At 44.4% G+C, this 15,352-nt stretch overlaps 1 protein-coding gene across 2 annotated transcripts; it reads right to left on the reverse strand.

The window, feature by feature from the left end:
• Positions 1 to 843: 843 nt before the first annotated feature.
• Positions 844 to 14,261, reverse strand: LOC147457467 (thylakoid lumenal P17.1 protein). Of its 2 annotated transcripts, XM_086512349.1 has the most exons (4): positions 13,901 to 14,253; positions 13,549 to 13,585; positions 1,396 to 1,479; positions 844 to 1,320 (listed from the first exon to the last, which is right to left on the reverse strand). In XM_086512349.1, exons 1-4 carry the CDS (start codon positions 14,207 to 14,209, stop codon positions 1,268 to 1,270), a joined length of 483 nt encoding a protein of 160 aa, XP_086368475.1. In that variant the 5' UTR covers positions 14,210 to 14,253; the 3' UTR covers positions 844 to 1,267. The 2 variants fall into 2 exon arrangements, with proteins under 2 accessions (XP_086368475.1, XP_086368476.1); XM_086512350.1 differs by lacking the exon at positions 1,396 to 1,479 and having other exon boundaries at positions 13,901 to 14,261.
• Positions 14,262 to 15,352: the final 1,091 nt, after the last annotated feature.

Here is a 15,352-nt window from a genome sequence, read left to right on the forward strand (position 1 = left end):
CGTAGTTAGGTAGGGGGTGTGTGTGTGTGTGTGTGTGCATGCATGCTTTACATGAAGGCATGCATGCACTCATGGATACAAAAGATTTGTTTCATTTAGGTGAACATCTTTGAGTTTGAAGCTCGGCAAATGTAGCGTGTTTTGCAATTCAGCTACTAGCAGCCTATTTCGCTAAAGCAAAGCGGGAATAATGAGAGAGAGAAATTTCTCGAATAGTAGAATAGTCCTTAAGAGTGTTCAATAATAAAAGCCAAGCTTGGAAAATGCATGCAAAGACCAAACATAAAAGCCTGTTAAGTAGTCTTTTTTGGTGTTTCAGGGGTTTCACCTTGGAGCTTTTCAGTGACCAGGTGCATTTCAGGGCCTTGTATTATTAACATAGAGATCAATTCCCCTAAATGGCGACTTCTCACATCCATTGCACTGTATAATTCTGAGGACGACAAGATGCAAAGCTCACTGCATTACACATCAGCTTCAGCACGTGTAAACTAGGCATTCGCCAGAAAACTACTCTCATTCAAAGTGGCCGACGACACCTATCTCTCTAACTAGCAAGAAGACAAGACTGTCTTATGTTCAAAATAGTGCCTTTTGAATGCATATTCCCACAATTGTGCAAATAGGTCTAGCAGAACTTTATGCTAAGACACAAGGCGCATGCAACCACATGGAAAGCTCACCACTATTTACATGACTTGGGCTCACAAACATCATAAACACACAATGGCTCTCAACGCAACCGAAACAGTAGCACTCTTTTGTAGCCACATCTCTAGCACTTCAAATTGTGGCTCTTCTTGAACACACCTCACAGGTGGTAGATGATCTCAAACAACCAACTGAATCTGCATACAGCTTCTCAATATTTCTTAGCCATTACCAGCCATTGCATTGTATACATGAATAAATGTTATTACTCTGGGTTGGGTACACACACTAGCCAACGCAAGAGCGCTCCAACAAACAGACAAGCAGCTATGTGCAGATAAAGCCATGGTACATGATCTTTCTTATGCACAGATTTCAGATGAAGCATGCTCATCTAGTGTACAGACAATGTACAAACCATAGCCCCTCCTCCTTTTTCCTTACCCTGTTTTCTGTCTGTCCGTCATTGCCTCCAGACACCGTAGCATACTGCTTCCGTCACTACGCTTACACATTCATGATCGAGACACTTGATCTTGCATCACTTCCGGTGTGGTGCTTGCATTCGAGAGAATTGTCCTTAGCCACCACTAGTGAGAAAGAGCCGTGCAAATAGTTAAAGACGCCTCGAATATCCTGACCCACTGCATTTCCTACATAAAATCAGGCCTGCACAGCAAAACAGGAGAAAAAGTTGGATTACCACCTTTGTCAGCAAGGCATCATTAACAGAGTTACATTTACCTGCTCCTCTACAAACCCGACAATCTGTCAAGCCCGACTCCCCCTTCATCTTCCCGCCAGTGCAAAACACACACTTTGTGCCACCTAACATATGCAAGAAAACTTTAGTCTATAGTATCTGAGCCTAGAATGAATACAAGAAAAACCTGACTCACTTCTAAGGATAGTGCAACTTATCGACGTCTACAAGACAATATAACCATCAGATCCATCTGTTGAAGTTATGGCATCTCAAGTGAACTGCCCAATGTGATCCCATTATTTATTTTGGCTTTTAGGTATTTATTTTACTTATTTGTCAAAGTCTGGGTAGGGCAAGGGCAATTTACTTAGGTTGCTATATAAGCTCACCTAGCCCCCATTGTATTAGTATATCAATTCATTGCCAAGGTTGGTTGGTTCAATAGTATCTCTCTCTCTCTCTCTCTCTCTCTCTCTCTCTCTCTCTCTCTCTCTCTCTCTCTCTCTCGTTCCCTAGAGTTACACAGCGTAACACCGAAACGTTTCACCCTGAAACGTGGTGTTTCACCACGAAACGTTTCAGTCCAAAAGGAGAGCATAGTGAAACGAGAGACCCAAACATGCGCTTAGCGACTTTGAAACTAAAACTATGGTAACTTATTGTTAGTGAAACGGCTTGTGTTTCACTTGGTGAGAGAAACGTTTCAAGGCCCGAAACGTTTCACCTGGCTTGACTTGTTGAAACGCGTTTCATGGTGACGCTGCTCGTGTACTCTCCCCATTGTGCTACGCTTCCACATCGTCGACTTTGACATGGTATCAAAGCCTCGAGCTCCTTGATCATTGGGCAGGAGATCGTCACGAAGAAGAGTAATTGGAGAAGGCGAAGTGGTGACTAGCATCGGCGGTTTTTTTGCTTACCATAGCGTTCTTGAAATGCAGGCGGGCAGGAGGGCTCAAGTGTCAACCTTATTGCCATAGCGTTTTAAGACATAGATGAAAGAAAAGGGTGACGTAGGGGAGAGGACCGGCAGTTGCTCGTTGGCATTTTGGGAGCTCTAGGCCAGCGTTTTGAGACGCACGCGGTAAGAAGGGCTCCTTGGAGCCCTTAGAAACAAACATTCTCCTAAGGCGACTTCACATAGAGGGCCGATTTGCTCAACGCTTTGATAGGTGGCAAAGCAGAGGTCACTCTACCTGTAGCAGATCTGGGGGCGGCTGCCAAGGGCGTTGGGAGTGGATGAAGAAGAAATTCCTCGCGTTCTGAGATGTCGATTGCCGCAAGTTCATCTCCGAGAGGGGCGTTCTGAGATGCAGCCCGACAGGGGGTTGTGTGCACCCCTTACCTTTGAAACGCTGCATGCAGGGAGGCATTTTGGAGGTATTCACTGCGAGCATTCTGAAATGCTAGACTTGTGTGGCTTGTTTTGGGAGCAATATCACAAGCATCTCAAGACGCTACACATCGAAGGTCTCAAAGCAGTTTGCTCCTATGAAGGCCAACATTTTGGAACGCAGTGGAAGATGTCTATGTGTCACAAAATGGTGACGTGGCTAACCCAGGGACGCACACAGACACGGACGGGCTGACAGTGGCATTGTACAGACAAGCCTGGAATTCGCGCCGCGATTTGCGCTGACACGTGGCAACTGTAGGGACCCGCTTTTTACGGCGCTGGCTGTACGGAATTCCCTGAATTACGCTGACTGATTTAGTGGGCAGCTTTTGGGACAGTTGCTTTTGAATTGAAAGCTTTTGAGTTACTGCTTTTGGGGCATCCCTTGTACTTATAAATAAGCAGGCAGGGCTTCACTTCTCAGAGCATCTGGACGCAGAGTCTGAGAGTGAGCACCTACCCGCTCTCTTGTACTTTGAGCACACATTAATACAAAAAGAAATACCCAAAGGGGTGCCAGTCTTTGGGGCCAATACCTCTGGGCACGGAACTACGCCGGGCCGTGTCAATTTTGTAGACTGTTTTGAAGTGAATCTCTGTTGTGTCGCGTTAGAATCTTGACTTGGGGTGTCCAAGTTTGTTACGGTGGTATCAGAGCGCGGCCGATTTCTCTTCTACCGGGAAATCCGATCCTTTTCTCGCAACACTTATGGATACCAAGAAAAATCAATCGACTTCTTCTGCATTTGCGAATGCGGGAGGAGATCACGAAGAAGATTCTCATGAGCAATCAGAGGAAGAGTACGGCCCACCTCGGCCTACTCAGTTCGAGATTGAAGAGATGGAACGTAGACAATAGGTTGACGAGGCAACAAAGCAGATGATTAAAATGGTGAAGCATCCAAAATTTGCAAAATTTTTGACTCGGCAATCCCTCGCAGAAGTACACACCCAGTGGTGGTAGAAGGCCACAGAACCACCCATCAAACCGGCAATCAAGAAACCTCCTTCTCCGAGGATCTTTACATAGCAAGAATTACAAGACGTGGTTTAGGCACAGCTTAGCCGGCTTTTGGACGCAAACATTAAATCCAAAAAGCATGAGAAAAAGCACAAGAAAGGGACTGACTTCCCGGGTCGCCAATCTTCTTTTGCATCGGCGAGAAAGCAGAAGAAGCGTGTATGATTTAAAGGACTACCCACTCCTCCTTCTTCTTCTTCTTCTAACAGTTCTTCTAGCTCTTTTGACTCGAGCGAAGAAGACAGAAAAGGCAAAAAGCGAAGTAAAAAGCAAAGCTTTGGAAAGGGCAAGAAAAAGGCAAAGAAGCCTAGATTTCGGCCAATTTCTTACAATTCTATAGAGCAGTCATCCTTGGACAGTTCGGACTCTGACGATCACATGTTTTATGCAAAGAAGAAGCAATTTTTATAAAGCCAACCAATATGACTTCCTCAAAGATAAAAGCAAGAAAGTAAGAGAATTCAAAGAAGGTGGACAGTCAATTAAGTTTGACTCTTTTTTAGGATTCCGAGATGCTCCGAGGGCTTTGGCCTTCATACAGCAGTTTGACATAGCTTTCTCTGGAGGGCATTACTCAGAGCACTCCAAGATTAGGAGGGCTACGTCTTTCTTCAAGGGAAATGCTCGAACATGGTGGGCCACCCTTCTACTGAGAAAGGAAGCTCCAATTAAATGGTTGGAATTGAAAAGGCTTTTTATTTCTTCTTGGCTGATTGGGGAGTACGAACGAGATAAAAAAACTGCGTGGAATCATCCAAGGGAGATTCTCTAACGCTTATTGCAAGAGATTTTGGAGCTCTTTTCTACAAGCCTCTTTATTTAAGAAGGTCTCGTTTAAAGAACAGATTGAGCGGTTTTGCTGCGGACTTCCTATAGAGATCCGAGACTACTGCTTGGAACAAAAGTCCAATTCTATTCAAGAATTGATGGGTCATGTGACACGGGGTTTTGTGATACATTCAAGCAATTTGCTTACCCCACTGATGAGATCTTGGCTCAGAAAACCCAACAGACTTCTAATAATGGAAGTAGAAAAAGAGAGAGTTCCCAAGAAAAGAAAGACAAGGATTCATGACCCCGGCTCACTCTTTGAGAGAGGGCCAACTACATCAAAGAGGGGAAGTGTTTTGGATGCGGGGAACATGGGCACGTCTCCGTGAAGTGCCCTAAAAAGGCACAGCAAGAACAAAATGAAGACAAGCCAGAGAGTTTGAGAGCAGCTGAGGAACGTGGCAAAAAAGGCAAGATAAAAGCAGGACCGGTTCCAGATTGCATGGGTACTGACCCAAGCACGATTGAAGAAAGTACAAAACTTTGCCGAGCTTGGGGCAAAGTGAAAGATCAAGAAGCCCTGATTTTTTTTTATTGGAGGAGCGAATGCCAACTTCATTTCACTTGAATTGGCGGCAGGGCTCGAGATTACATCCGATCGGATAAACCCACAAGCAGAGGCAGTTCTAGCGGCACCCTAGCCATTACACCTGTCATTGGCCAGTGTATTTGGGACACGATGACTTTTACATAATGCCCTTGGAGGTTGTAATGTCCTCCTTGGAGTCCCTTGGTACCATAAGAACAACGCCTTGGTCGATTGTCGAGCGAAGAAAGTGACATTGACAAATGAGAAGGGCCGAAAAATTGTACTTGATCTATTTGAAAGAGTTAAATGATGAATACAAGACAAATATGTCTGAACTTGATAAAGAATGCCAAGATTTTCTCCACACTCATGCCGATTGCTTTTCTGAGTGTCCGCCAGGCGAGTTGCCACCATCTCGTCCTGAGGATCATACTATTGATCTGATACCTGGAAGCACACCACCGAACCGGCCACCTTACCGAGTGAGCCGAGCCCAGAATGAAGAGATTATGAACCAAGCGAAAGACCTCTTGGAAAAGTGTCTTATCCAGCCGAGTACTTCACCCTACTGCTCTCCGATGTTGTTGGTTTTGAAGAAAGATGGATCTTGGAGAATGTGCATTGATTATAGAGCTCTCAATAAAATCACCATCAAGAACACATTTTTGATTCTGAGGATCGATGATATTCTTGACGGATACAGGGATCCTCTTGTTTCAGCAGGATCGATTTGAAAAGCAGATATCATCAGATCCGAATCGCACCAGGAGATGTCTACAAGACAGCTTTTCGGACGAGCTTCGATTTATATGAATTTTTGGTGATGCCTTTTGGCCTTTTCAATGCTCCAACGACTTTTAACTGAATGATGGATAGGATTTTCAAAGAGTACAGATCTTTTGTTGTTGGCGCTTTCTTTGATGACATTATAGTCTTCTCCAAGGATGAGGCAGAACATAGACAACACCTGCTACAAGTCTTTCAGGCATTGCGAGATCAAAGTTAGTAATCAATGCCAAGAAGAGTGATTTTTTCTTACCGGAGTCCGATACACTTTTTGGGACACATAGTCTCAGCAACAGGAGTACAAATGGACCCGGCCAAGATTGAGACTATACGTGATTGGCCCGATTTGAAGAATGTTCATAAAATAAGAAGCTTTTTGGGCTTATGTTCTTACTACCGGCAATTCATTAGAAAATTTGCAGAGTTTGCTTCCCCTTTTGCATATCTTGACATAGAAAGGAGTCCCTTTCTCGTGGGGACCCACAAAGGTAACTGCCTTTCAAACTTTGAAAGAGAAATTGACTACGGGACCAGTTTTGACTTTGCCGGATTTGCAAAAGTCATTTGAAGTATATTGTGATACTTGTGGTCATAGTCTGGGTGTGGTCTTAACGCAAGAAGGCCATGTCATTGCCTATGAGAGCCGATTGTTTTCAAGGCCGAAATTGATAGCACAAATTTATGAGAAAGAGCTTTTGGTAGTTTTACATGCTCTTACTCAGTGGCGACATTACCTACTCCGAACCGATTTTACGGTCTTCACTGATCGTCAGAGCTTACGCTACTTCTTGTCACAGAAGCAAATGAGGTGGGCTAACATCTTGTCACAGTTTCACTTCCAAATTGTCCATGTACAGGGACACAAGAACTTGGTGGCAGATGCTTTGTCCCAGAACCGTTAGTCTTGGCTATTTCCCCAATTCATCATAGAAGCTTCGAGGACATGGTCGATCAGTACGCCACAAATCCAAATTTTTCAGATGTATTCAATCGAATACAGAATGGGGATATAGTAGCGAGATATTCCATACGGGATGGCTACTTGATGAAGAAAACGATGTTGTGCGTTACACAGCCGTCGAGGGAAAAGGTTCTAACCGAATGCCACTGTCCACCATTTACGGGTCACCGCGGCATTGATACCACCTTGAAAGGTGTAAAGCTTCTTTTGGCCGAGACTCAAGAAGGATGTGGACGACTGTGTACACAGTTGTTTGGTATGCCAGAAGGTCAAGTTTGACAAGCATAAAGCACAGGGATTGTTACAACTTTTACCCTTTCTCACCCGCCCCTCGGAAAGTATTGCTATGGATTTCATTTTTGATCTCCCGAAGACACAGAGTGGGCACAATGGTATCCGGACTATTATTAATAGATTTAGCAAGCAAGCTCATTTCATTCCAGTAAAGAAAACAGTCAAGCCAGATCATTTAGCGAGACTGTTCATTGCCCAAATTTTCAGATTACATGGCATGCATGAGACAATCGTCTCTGACAAAAATCTCCAATTCACGAGTTTGTTTTGGAAGGCTATTTGGGAGAACATTGGCACACGATTGCGGTTCTTGTCATCTTTCCATCCGCAAACAAATGGGCAATCTAAGATTGCAAATTCAATCATACTGGATTTATTTAAGTCTTACATTTCTAATTAGAAGACTCAATGGGAAAAGTTTTTGCCCTTGGTGGAATTTGCCTACAATAACACGATCCACTCTTCGACGGGAAAGGCGCCATTTGAGATTATTGAAGGTGCTACGACGGTTCCACCCTTCCTATGCACGAAAGATAAGATTTTTGAAGCCGACCAGTACACAAGGGACTTGGACACTGCTTTTGCCAAGGTCCGGGAGGCTTTAGCAAAAGTCAGGAAAGACACAAGAAGGCAACAAATCGACACCGTCACGATTTGAAATTAAAGGAAGACGATTGGGTGCTCTTACGATTTGAGAAGGCACGCCTGAGAAAGAAAAAGGGACAGGAGCGGCTTTTTCCAAAGCTTAACATGAGATACTACGGACCTTTCCAATTAAAAGAAAAGATAAATGATGTCTCTTTTAGACTGAAGCTGCCCGATACTCGAAAAATTCACAACGCTTTTCATGTGAGTCTCTTGAAGCCTTTTAAAGGCGATGTGCCTGATGATGGGGAGCCAGATGAGCAACCCGAAGTGGAGGAAAGCGAGGAGATCCTCGTTCCAGAACAGATACTGGCACATACAGATAGAAAGATTAAAGATAAAGTGATTAAGCAGTTCTTGGTTAAATTCAAGAACTATCCAGCATCGGATGCGAAGTGGATGGAGGAGGAGGACCTAGCAGATTTGTACGGACAGGCCCCAAATTCGCGCCGCGGTTTGTGCTGACACCACGTGGCAACTGTACGAACCCGCTTTTTACGACGTTGGCTATACGGAATTCCCTAATTACGTTGGCTTATTTAGAGGGCAGCTTTTGGGACAGTTTCTTTTGAATTGAAAGCTTTTGAGTTACTGCTCTTGGGGCATCCCTTGTACTTATAAATAAGCAGGCAGGGCTTCACTTCTCAGAGCATCTGGACCATAGTTGACACGTACGGTCACGTACGATGGTTACACGTACGAAGACGTGCGGTACTAATCGAACTAAAAAAAATTAGACGTACGTTGAAGTAACGTACGATGCAAAAAAATAAATCATATATTTTTCAGAGCTTTTACTCTATTATGAGTAACTACTTAGTATTAAGTACATACAACTTAAAGGACATGTCTTACAAGTAAGAACATTAAAGATTTGGCCATGGACATTGGAAACAGCAATGTTCGAAAGATGATCATGATTGCATTTGATTTCATAATTCATTACAGAAGTAGAGAGTCAAGGCTCGAGAGATACAAGTGACAAAAAGTAGTACAAAAAAGTAGTGACACGTCACACAACTCATAGTCTCATGACCCATGGGTGCAAACTTTAAAGCATAAAGAGAGAGTTCTAAGTGCTCATATCGCTCTCATCACCGGAGTTGTGGTCCGAGCTTGAGCTAGAGCTTGAGCTAGAGGTAGCTGCATCATCCTCATCACTACTTCTTCAATCCATGCTTTGAACTCATCTGAGACCATTGTCTTTTGCAAGTTGGTTTGCACATCATAGAGGCGCTCAAGGAGGAGCCGCATAGCGGCAAAGCGTGTTGCGGAAGGCTTCTTCAACTCCAAGCCGGAGTAAGTGCGATATATCGCAAGTACTCTCACCTTTTTGTTGATGAAGTTGACGATGGAGAGGGCTTGGGATAGAATGTCCTTCACCCAAGGTAGGTCGCCAATGTCCTCCAAGAGGAGGTCAATGCAATGTGATGCACACTATGTGTGGATACTCCGCCTCTAGCTTTTTGGCCATGGAAGCACAATTGGAGGCATTGTCGGTGATTACTTGAATGACTTTGCTTGGACCGATCTACATATGGAGAAAGAAGGGAAAGTGAGAAGAGCCAAGGTAAAAGACAAAATTGAAAATAGTAGATACTTGAGAGTGGAATAAAAAATTTTACCTCTTTTATGGCTTGACGAATGTGGCGGTAAATGAAGGCACCCATGACCTTTTTCCCCCTTGCTCCCGCATCAACCGCTCGCAAGAAGTAGGTGCCAAGAGGGCATGAGACAAGGATATTAATGATTCCCCTCTTCTTGCGGTCACTCCATCCATCGGTGAGAATAGAGCAACCATACTTTACCCATCCGGCACGCACGGGGTCAAGAGACTTGTCGATTCGTGCCGTCTCTTCATCAAGCTTTTTGGTGCGCATGTCATGGTATGACACTCCCGTCCACCCTTCACATGGACCAACCGCGGCAATAGCCTTCACCATGCGTTTCCAACGATCCGTGCGAAGAATATGAAAAGAGAGATTGCACTCAATGATGGTGCGTGCAATCTCTATCTCCGCTTGTCGTTGCCTCTCTTTGAGGAAAGACAATGGATTGGAAGTTCCACCCACCGTTTGTGCAAGAGTAGCTTGCTTTGGAGGCCGCCCACCATGACTTCTTTTTCTCTTCTTTGAGACGCTACCACCCTCGGTGGAGGCCATGGTAGCGCCGCCGGATGCAACGGACATTGATGGAGAAGCATCCTCTCCCGAATCGGAGAGATCATGGTCGGGCAGAACCACCTCTTCCGATGCCTTTGCAACCACCTTTTGCGTCTTCAAGGGGAGATACTTTGCTTTGCACTCTTGGAGAATGTCGTCGGGGATATTCGGACAAGGACCCGCTTCCCCTCCCATCTTGGTCAAGTGGATGATAAGGCGGGTGGAGCTTGAGGTCATGGTCTTCGGGCAATATTTGCAATACCATTTGCAAACATTTTGCTTGTTCTTCACCCTTTCAAAGTAGCGGCAATGCTTGTTGAAGGCTTCATGAAGAGCGGGCGGCATTATGTAGAGCTTGAGGGATGGGGAGTGATGAGAGAACTTTAGAGTAATGGAGAGCTTGAAGGAGATGGATGGAGATGAAGGGAGCTTAAGGAATAATGGAGAGCTTGAAGGAGATGAAGAGAGCTTGAAGGATTAATGGAGAGCTTGAAGGAGATGAGGGAGCTTGAAGCCTTGATGGAGTGCCAAAGCTTGAAGCCTTGGCCCTTGATGAATGGAGAGAGCTTGAGGGAGCTTGAGTAGGTAAGGAGATGAATGAGAGAGCTTGAGGGATATATGGAGAAGAAGAGAGGGTGGGCAACCTTATATAGGTTTTGAGGAGAGAGGGAGAAGAAGAGAGGGTGGGCAACCTTATATAGGTTTTGAGGAGAGAGGGAGAAGAGGGTTAAAGAGAGAGCATGCTTCAAAATTCAAATTCCATGTGCCATGGCCATGGCCCATGTGGCTTTGTGTGTGTGTGTGTGTGTGTGTGTGTGGATGTTGGTGGGGGGGGGGGGGGGGGGGGGGGGGGGGGGGGGGGGGGGTGGGATGGCACATTGGCTTATGATGCCCCAAGGGCCAAGGCTCCAAGGCCCCCAACGTTTCAAGTTTTAGCGTTCAAAAACTGCCAGCACGTGGCGCTACAAAACGGCTGTAAAAACAGTCAAAAAAGTCCGCCAACGGTCATTTTTTTTTCGATCGGACGGAACGGACGAGACGGACGGATCGTTCCGTTCAACGGACGTGGACAACCTTGATCTGGACGTAGAGTCTGAGAGTGAGCACCTACCCGCTCTCTTGTACTTTGAGCACAGATTAATACAAAAAGAAATACCGAAAGGGGCGCCAATCTTTGGGGCCAATACCTCTGGGCACGGAACTACGCCGCACCGTGTCAATTTTGTGAACTGTTTTGGAATCTCTGTTGTGTCACGGTAGAATCTTGACTTGGGGTGTCCAAGTCTGTTACACTATGACTTTATAAGACAAGTTTTTGGAAGGAGTTTGTGGTGCAGCTTGGGGAATTTCTCAAAGCCTTTTGGGAGTGCGAGGTGGAAAGCCAAGCTTGCCAAGGATAAAATCTGGCTTGTAGAAGCTCGTACCCACGAGATGGCCCCCCTCTGTTGGAGTACCAATGACCAAGACCAATCATCGGCTATGGAAAGTTCATCGACCATCATCGGCCTATGCTGGACCGAAGCTCTCAAGGAAACCGTCAACTTGTTTGGCTCGAGATTGTAAAGCCAAAAGCAAATGCCCGAGTTTGCTAGAGGATAGAGGCAAAGACACATTTGACGAGGTCAACAATACCCATACTCAGTTAGCTACCTCGATACCCACGAGGTCCGACAACCAATGTTATAAATGTGACACAATGCTTAGAAGCTATGGTTGGCAAGGGCAACAGGCCGCGGCAGGGCGAGGGCACAAGAGGCATGAACTTCATAAGTTGGAAATTCTTTGTTTCTTCTTCTTCTTCTAGGCTTTACGCCTCTCGGTTGGTTCTTGTAAAACTCGGTGAAGTTAGTCCAAGACCCAAAGGTCTCCTAACACCATGTAGATGATATTCAGACGCAAAAACCACATAGAGAACTGATCACGACACAAAGAATTCCAACTTTGACCAAGAGATTGACATGGACCACCTTCCTAGGGAGAGTAAGTCTAGGGCGGGCCAAACGGAAGTAGAGTAGCATTCATGCTAACACACACTAATGAACATTTTAATTACACAACATGAGAGAGAGAGAGAGTAGACTCAAATGATTAATTAACTAGCAGGGCCAGGACGCAAGAGGCATGAACTTCATAAGTTGGAAATTCTTCGTTTCTTCTTCTTCTTCTAGGCTTTACGCCTCTCGGTTGGTTCTTGTAAAACTCAGTGAAGTTGGTCCACGACCCAAAGGTCTCCTAACACCATGTAGATGATATTCAGATGCAAAAACCACATACAGAACTGATCACGACACAAAGAATTCCGACTTTGACCAAGAGATTGGCATGGACCACCTTCCTAGGGAGAGTAAGTCTAGGACGGGCCAAACGGAAGTAGAGTAGCATTCATGCTAACACACACTAATGAACGTTTTAATTACACAAGATGAGAGAGAGAGAGAGAGAGTAGACTCAAATGATTAATTAACTAGCTTGATAGAGCGATTACAAAAGGTGCTTATATAGCACAAAAGAGGCATCTCCACTTGCCACATGCATCTGCTAAAAAGAGAGCTTGGATTTTCGGATCCACCTTCGTAAGGCAATTTTTAGGTGAGTCAAACTACTCCAAAATGGGTTTACTATGCCTAGAAAACTCCCCCATGGGTAGTACCATGACTTGGGCCATGCTCCACATGCTCCATACCACCTAGGATGCCATGTAGATAGGGGGTGTTCTCACACGTTCATTTCAGGGCTAGACCGAACAATCACAACAAGGATGAGCTAGCGCAAAAAATTAATTAATACCTTTCATACTCAATACAACAACGCAAACAAAAGACACCAAAGCAAATTCTTAAATCTAACAAGAACCTACATCATGCCAACCTAGCAGAGGTGATACATAAGCAAATCAATACGTTGATGAAAACTTCACAACATATGACCTTGACTTTAAACAGGAACAATAAAATCATCACCTTTACTATATAAAGCTTGGACAAAGCTACAAGTAACAACAGTTCTACTTAAGTCATCAGTGGCCACGAGTAGTTGCAAGTTGTAAAGACGAGGCTCTCCAGAGGTGATGGGCAAAAAAACTAAGCCATGATAAAGGCTGCAAAGTAAGAGCAAAAATACTAGATGCACTAAAGAATGCTATATCACAAAATAGCACGTCACTGAGCTAAACAATGAGTGGACTTTTAAACTCCCTAATTTCCAACTAGTTGTCTTAACATTCCAAAGAATAATTTTATTTTAAAAAAAACAAGACACCAAAAACTAGGTAGAACCTGGTCAAATCTCACCTTTGGATAATAAGTTGTGAAAGCAATTGCTCTTATCTCTACAAAAGAATAGCCAGACTCATAAAATACTAGCTCATACTGGATAATTTAACTCAAGCAAAATATGTCACATCATTCGTTGCCCATATTAATTTATGAACTAATCTCCCATCCACCGACAAAGCTTAAAATCAACTTATTTTTCAAAATATAAAAAAAGTGTAAGTTCTTAGTTTCATAGGCAAACATGATGTGCATGATGCACATGCAGCATTACAAGTAGAGTAGGGGTAATACCATTTCCTCCGCATTTGCCACAAGGTATGGGATCCCCCTGCACACACACCCACACACAAACCAATTATCCAAGTTAAAGAGCGAATCAGCAAAACACATCCCGGATATACAAAGAGGTCAATCATTACTCTAGGACCACAGTTACATGCACAAGATGATGCATAATCATGAATACTCAATTGCAGTAATTGTGTTCCATAGAAAGTAGAATTGACAATAGTTGCCCCAGAGAAACATGCTTTGCAAACAAACGCGATTCATGGTACTGTATGCTGCATCTCTCTCTCTCTCTCTCTCTCTCTCTCTCTCTCTCTCTCTCTCTCTCTCTCTCTCTCAAGGATGGACATATAACCTTGAGCCCAAAATATAAGGATGCAGAGGTAGCGGCAAGAACACTTGCACCGAGGATTATGGTTTGCACATCCGGGCCAGACATGCTGCTAGTGCTACTACTGAAGAGCCCACCATCACATCGAATGCTTGGCGGAAGGAGACGCCCTCTCTTGCAGCCTATAAATTCGTAAGCAGTGCTAAACGCGCAAACGTCGTGTGGATGTAGAAATGTCGTCTGCAGCCTCCTTCTCCTCCTCTTACTCCGGTGCTCGTGTAGAGAAGATGGTGATGAGCAGAATGGCGCGCGCGCACACGCAGCTTCCGCCATTCTGCACTAATCTGATCAGAAACTCGAAAAGTGAAAATTTTACATTATTTGCACTCTTCCAGCTGAAAGAATAAATAACAGCCATCATATTATTCTTTCCAGATGAGTTATGTCTCCGTGAAATTAACCCCTCCTTTTAGCGACAAGTTCCACAAGGAGCGGTTGACTCTCTTGGTCTAGGGGTAGAGGCTTCGGCAAATATTGTTGATGTAACTCACAAACTTTGGCTGGTGCTCGATGAAGGTTATATGCAGGCTCCATGTTCGTTTTCTTACATCATAACCTTTTTGATGTATAAGGTATTGAAGTCTTCCATGAGAGATTCTGAAGTTAAGGATTTTCTCGACTTTATATTCTTCATGACCATTGATCTCTATGCGTGTGGTGGTTGTGAGCATCTCCCGTGAATCTTGGACCGATGATAAGTCTCTAACACTAAAACATGGAAGACTGGGTGAATCTTCATAGATTGTGGTAATTGGAGACGATATGTGATTAGATTTGCTTGGCCAATTATCTTGAATGGTCCAAGTCTTTGATAATTTAGCTTTTGGGAAGGGCGAGAGGAACGTAGATCGTGACGGAGAAACCACACGCAACCTCCAATCTCGTACGGTGGATGTTGCATTTCGTGTTTGTCCATGCTACTTTTATACCTCTGTTGAGCTTCTCTGATATCCATTGTCAATTTTTTATGAATGCTCTGTAAATGTATGGCTAAATATGTGGTAGCCAGATTCTTCACTCGATGATTCATGTGGACATCCATCCTTGGGTGCTGACCATAATTGGCAAAGAATGGGGTATGTTCATGAATAGTGTTGTTGCATGCAAACTTTGTTAGGGTCAACAATTCTATCCAATTGTCTTGGTAGTAGTTGATTGTGCTCTAGAACTTAATTCTCCCTCCGATTCTCCATCATTTTGTGGATGATTAACTCAAGAGATATGAGTGTGTGTGTGCGTGCGCACGCACACATGCGGATGCGTGCGTGCGTGCAGATGCGGTGCAGGGAAGGGGAGGAGCATGCGATGGTATGGGTGGAGCAACCTCACGAAGTATAGAGTGAGGAGCTCCTTATTCTTTATATACAAAGAATAAGGGTATGTACACACGGTGGACGGGGGGCCGGACACCAGTTG

The sequence above is a fragment of the Adiantum capillus-veneris genome, chromosome 5 (genome assembly GCF_014529385.1).
Source record: "Adiantum capillus-veneris isolate H3 chromosome 5, ASM1452938v2, whole genome shotgun sequence".
Lineage (NCBI taxonomy): Eukaryota > Viridiplantae > Streptophyta > Polypodiopsida > Polypodiales > Pteridaceae > Adiantum > Adiantum capillus-veneris.